Source organism: Ahaetulla prasina, chromosome 4, assembly GCF_028640845.1.
Source record: "Ahaetulla prasina isolate Xishuangbanna chromosome 4, ASM2864084v1, whole genome shotgun sequence".
NCBI classification, from domain to species: domain Eukaryota; kingdom Metazoa; phylum Chordata; class Lepidosauria; order Squamata; family Colubridae; genus Ahaetulla; species Ahaetulla prasina.
The window spans coordinates 24,525,905-24,531,904 of NC_080542.1; the positions used below are offsets into that span (position 1 = coordinate 24,525,905).

Here is a 6,000-nt window from a genome sequence, read left to right on the forward strand (position 1 = left end):
AAAAAGGACCTGGATTTTGAACTGACTGGTTTTTTTGGCTGAACTAGGATTGAAAAGATGGATATTTCTTGATTGCATATTAATAAAAGTTAGACTGTGAGTTTTTGTTTTTATTTGTAATGTGTGAAAAGTCGATGCGATTGTTGGAAGCTACTTTTTATTGTCTTTGTTGCCTTCTTTTCTTTTTTCCTTTTTCTTGCACCTTCTGAGTTTTTCTTTTCCCCTTTCTTCTTTTTTGGTTTATATTAGTTTTTACTATGCTTATTAAAAACTTCAATTAAATTATTAACAAAAAAAGAAAAAAAATTCCACAGGAAATCTAGAATTACATTTTATTGATATAGGCTGTAACAACAGAACCTTGCAAATCTTCCTGTGTTTTATCTTCTCTCCTTCTTATATCCTAGTGAATCAAACCTGCCTAAATCTCTTGCCAATACTATCTTGCTTCCCAGGGCTTAAGGAATGTTTCAATTATTCACTTATATAATAATGTCACCTGTTTTCTTAAAGTTATCTTTTCAGCTTTTTGTTATTGTTCCTTTATCTCAGCAACTTTACTATTGTCAGTTTCTCTTTCAGAATTCCAGCATGGGAAGGTGAAGTCTACACTTCTTAAAGTTGCTGTGGTTGATAAACATTGATCTATACCCAGATCCAAATGAAGCATCCCTAACAGATGGCAGTTAAGACATTATCTGAACACATTCAGCAATGGGAACCCCTGCCTTGTTAGATAATTGATTTCACTATCCAATCACTAAAAGGATTTTTTTCTAGCATTCAGTTGGAATTTATCCTTTCTGCTTTGGGCCAGACAAGTCCATGCAATGCCAATCTTCAATGTTGTATAAATACTTATTACCATTCTTTCATCGTCCATATCGTTTACATTGACATCAAACTCCTCTTTCCGCCTAGGACTTATGACCGACTTAAAACAATTCCAATCTTGTTAGCAGATGCAAGCTTTAAAGTGGTTATTCAAGATTCATCTACAATGTGTGTGTAAGAGGAACTAAGCTGTCAAGAAACTGAAGTTCACAGGTCCAAATGTTGATCTCTGGATAGTGCCTTTGAGTCATTAACACTGGCATAGTCTACTTCACAGGGTTGTTACAAGCAGGAAATGAGATGAACAGAGAATCAGGTATGTTGCGTAGGAAAGCAAGAGATATAAAATAATAAAAAACTTTTGCAAAAGCCACTTCCTCTATGTCTAGGATGTCCAGCTTTTAGCTCAGAGGCACACCAGAACAAGAACTTATAATGAAGCCAGCCTGCAGGTGTGGATATATGCACACACAGTCCTCTGAGTAATTCTTATGTTTTGTGTTTTTTTGTAAAAGCAGTTGGGGGCAGTGCATAATATCCAAAATCTTTTTGAGTTACAAAAACTTTAATTCAGTTCCAAAGAAGAAATGGGGGTTGTTTAATTATTTTATTGAAAATGTAAAGATCCCAGAGGCAATGAAAATCTGAAATACTCCAGACACACATAAATTATTTTATTATTTTATTAAATGTATATGCCACTCATTTGTTTTATTAAATGTATATGCCTCATAGTTTGAGGCAATTCTGGGCAGCCAATTCATCTGATTAAAAACGATTATTATAACGAATTGTGCCCAACTCTGTTTTTAACAAAAAAAGAAAAAAAATTCCACAGGAAATCTAGAATTACATTTTATTGATATAGGCTGTAACAACAGAACCTTGCAAATCTTCCTGTGTTTTATCTTCTCTCCTTCTTATATCCTAGTGAATCAAACCTGCCTAAATCTCTTGCCAATACTATCTTGCTTCCCAGGGCTTAAGGAATGTTTCAATTATTCACTTATATAATAATGTCACCTGTTTTCTTAAAGTTATCTTTTCAGCTTTTTGTTATTGTTCCTTTATCTCAGCAACTTTACTATTGTCAGTTTCTCTTTCAGAATTCCAGCATGGGAAGGTGAAGTCTACACTTCTTAAAGTTGCTGTGGTTGATAAACATTGATCTATACCCAGATCCAAATGAAGCATCCCTAACAGATGGCAGTTAAGACATTATCTGAACACATTCAGCAATGGGAACCCCTGCCTTGTTAGATAATTGATTTCACTATCCAATCACTAAAAGGATTTTTTTCTAGCATTCAGTTGGAATTTATCCTTTCTGCTTTGGGCCAGACAAGTCCATGCAATGCCAATCTTCAATGTTGTATAAATACTTATTACCATTCTTTCATCGTCCATATCGTTTACATTGACATCAAACTCCTCTTTCCGCCTAGGACTTATGACCGACTTAAAACAATTCCAATCTTGTTAGCAGATGCAAGCTTTAAAGTGGTTATTCAAGATTCATCTACAATGTGTGTGTAAGAGGAACTAAGCTGTCAAGAAACTGAAGTTCACAGGTCCAAATGTTGATCTCTGGATAGTGCCTTTGAGTCATTAACACTGGCATAGTCTACTTCACAGGGTTGTTACAAGCAGGAAATGAGATGAACAGAGAATCAGGTATGTTGCGTAGGAAAGCAAGAGATATAAAATAATAAAAAACTTTTGCAAAAGCCACTTCCTCTATGTCTAGGATGTCCAGCTTTTAGCTCAGAGGCACACCCAGAACAAGAACTTATAATGAAGCCAGCCTGCAGGTGTGGATATATGCACACACAGTCCTCTGAGTAATTCTTATGTTTTGTGTTTTTTTGTAAAAGCAGTTGGGGGCAGTGCATAATATCCAAAATCTTTTTGAGTTACAAAAACTTTAATTCAGTTCCAAAGAAGAAATGGGGGTTGTTTAATTATTTTATTGAAAATGTAAAGATCCCAGAGGCAATGAAAATCTGAAATACTCCAGACACACATAAATTATTTTATTATTTATTAAATGTATATGCCACTCATTTGTTTATTAAATGTATATGCCTCATAGTTTGAGGCAATTCTGGGCAGCCAATTCATCTGATTAAAAACGATTATTATAACGAATTGTGCCCAACTCTGTTTTTAACCAAAAAAAATATCATCAGTATGCTGATGATACTCAGCTGTACATTTCCACCCCCGACCACCCCAGCGAGGCCGTCGAAGTGATGTCCCGGTGTCTGGAGGCCATGCGGGTCTGGATGGGGAGGAACAGGCTTTGACTCAATCCCTCCAAGACTGAGTGGCTGTGGATGCCGGCATCCCGGTACAGCCAGCTAGTTCCATCGCTGACTGTTGGAGCCGACTCATTGGCCACTATGGAGAGGGTCCACAACTTGGGCGTTCTCCTGGATGTTCGGCTGTCCTTAGAAGAACATATGATGGCCGTCGCCAGGGGAGCTTTTTTATCAGATGCGCCTGATACGTCAGTTGCGCCCCTTCATAGACCGGGATTCCCTATGCACGGTCACTCATGCCCTCGTCACTTCCCGCCTGGACTACTGCAACGCTCTCTACATGGGGCTCCCCTTGAAGAGCACCCGGAGGCTCCAACTGGTTCAGAATGCGGCCGCGCGGGTGATAGAGGGAGCTACTTGTGGCTCCCATATAACACCTCTCCTGCGCAAGCTGCACTGATTGCCGGTGATCTTCCGGGTGCAATTCAAGGTGTTGGTTACCACCTTTAAAGCGCTCCATGGCATAGGACCGGGCTGTTTACGGGACCGCCTGCTGCCACCGATAGCCTCCCACCGACCTGTGCGCTCACACAGGGAGGGTCTCCTCAGGGTGCCATCAGCCAAACAATGTCGGCTGGTGACCCCCAGGGGGAGAGCTTTCTCTGTGGGGGTTCCTACCCTCTGGAATGAGCTTCCTCTGGGGTTACAATCACTCCCCGGCCTCCGGACCTTCCACCGTGAACTCAAGACCTTTCTGTTTTATCGCGCAGGGCTGGCCTAATACACTGCTGTTTTTAATTGGGGTTTTTATTATTTTTTTATTATAGTTTTTTAAATGGGGTAGCCAAATTGAATAAGATTTTTAAAATGTTTTTTAATTCTATTTATAAAATTGTTTTTATGTTGGCTGTAAACCGCCCTAAGTCCTTCGGGAGAAGGGCGGTATAAAAATCAAATAAATAAATTTTTAAACCATCCCTTGGCAGCCCGCACACATTTAAATTAAATAATATTAATAAATAATGTGTAATATTATTAGCAGGGGTAACATGTTAAAAATAAACAGGATGAGAGTCTATGATTTACACTATTTAGACAATTCTCCCCCCTTTCCCCTCGCAGCATGGTTGGATCCAATCACAAATTGCCCCTTCCCTCTGAGGAATGGTAAATCCTCCCATTTAAATTATAACGGTGCTTTTTACAGCCGTCTCATCAGTTCCTTCGGTAGGTTGCCAATTCTCACCCTCCTTCATCTCGTTCGAGAGCTGCTTAAACAGACCCATCACATTTTATCTAATTGTAAGTCACAGACAATGGTGCATTACATCCACCCTCCCTCTTGTCATGGTATAGCCTAAAAATCCCACCCACCCCCGCCCGATTCATGTATATCTTAATCGATGGAACGAGTCGCACCCCTATCATTAAATGAATAAAATCTCGATTTCCCCCTTATTATGGAACAGGCCAACCCGACATTCCCCTTTTATTTCGCATGGTTTACTCCAGCCTCACCCCTCTTTGTAAGGATCGGCCCCGCCCCCTACGCAACTGGTACTGAATGGCTCAGTCCACCCACTCTTTTTCCTATTGTATAGTTATTGGGCGGGTCTCGTAATGTCACTATCTGCCCCTTTATCTCCCCTCTTTAAGCTTCCTAATGGAAGAATCTTAGGGAGCCCTACCATAGATACCGTCCTCCATGACGTCCAGAGTGACCCCAAACAGGGCCAAAGGGAACCCCAGTTTCTTCTTGCCTCCTTTCTTCGGGGCTGCAACAGCAATGCCCTCCTTCTGCAGCCGGGTTCTAAACTGAAAGGAACGTTCCGCCTCTCATGAAAAGCGTAGCCAATAGGAAAGAAAATTCTCGAGAATAGCCACCTAACAGCTAGGAGAAGTAGCCAATAGAGAGGACGATTTCATAAATTACATGTACACTCGTAGCAACCAATAGGCATCCTCGGCATGATATTGACAGGAAAGTTATTCAATGAAATCTTACACTAGCCCACTTGATCATTCCTGTGGCCCTGTACTCGGCGTACTTTGAGCCGGTCCATTCTGTGCACGTTTCAACCAAGATATAGGAATCGAATAGAGTCCTTTAGAGTCTTTATTCAATTGACTTGTGAAAGGATATTTCTTTTGTCTAATGCCCAAAAAAGGATTCAGCTATTTCGATCCAAACAGCATCAGCTCCTATTTTTTGCTCCTGTAGTTCATTTCCAGTTATTCCAACGTGCCATTCTTATAAATGGGCGGATTTTGTCTCTGTCCCAGGAATAAAAAAATTGATATTCAAATCTCATCCTCTTCTATTTGTACTTTTATGCATTCGGAACGTCTAAACGTCACCCTCCGAGTCCTGCCCTCCTTGCATAACTGTCAATCAAGATGAGTGAAGCGTAAGCAACCCAATCGAGACTGGCTATTGTACACGGGCTGCCAAAAAACCCTCCTCATCAGGAGATGCGGCAGAGGACAGAGTTTTTCAGCCTGGGCAATTGAGACTGTGAGCTTCAGCTCTCAGAATATGCTGGGTGGGGAATAGAGGGAATTGAAGTCCACGAGTCTTCAAGTTGCTCAGGTTGAAAAACATTTGAGTTTTGCGCTGTCTCTTTGCTGCCATCTTGTGGTCAGCTAGACTTTTGCAGCCCAACTTCCTTAGACCTGCCAGAATCATAGGGCTCGTGTCTCCATGGCCACAACTACGTTTAGATGCCACATCAGTGAGACTTTCTCCTTTATCTCACCTCCATCCTGTTGCTGAGATGCCTTAAATCATCTCTAGCTATTCTGGTGTTAAAATCAAACCTTTCCTTTTCTCTTGACACAAGGATATTGTGGACACTTATCAAACACAAGTCCTCCCATGGAAACTCAGGTTGAGTGCTAACACTAG

The 6,000-nt window shown here is 40.7% G+C and overlaps 1 protein-coding gene across 4 annotated transcripts in view; it reads right to left on the bottom strand.

The window, feature by feature from the left end:
* The window catches only part of CYTH2 (cytohesin 2), a 27,979-nt gene extending 23,064 nt beyond the window's left edge, over positions 1-4,915 (bottom strand). For all 4 annotated transcript variants that reach the window (XM_058180378.1, XM_058180376.1, XM_058180375.1 and 1 more), the window contains exon 1: positions 4,784-4,915. In XM_058180378.1, the coding sequence (XP_058036361.1) occupies positions 4,784-4,802 (19 nt within the window). In that variant the 5' untranslated portion in view covers positions 4,803-4,915. The remainder of the gene's footprint in view (positions 1-4,783) is intronic.
* Between the last annotated feature and the right edge of the window lie 1,085 nt (positions 4,916-6,000).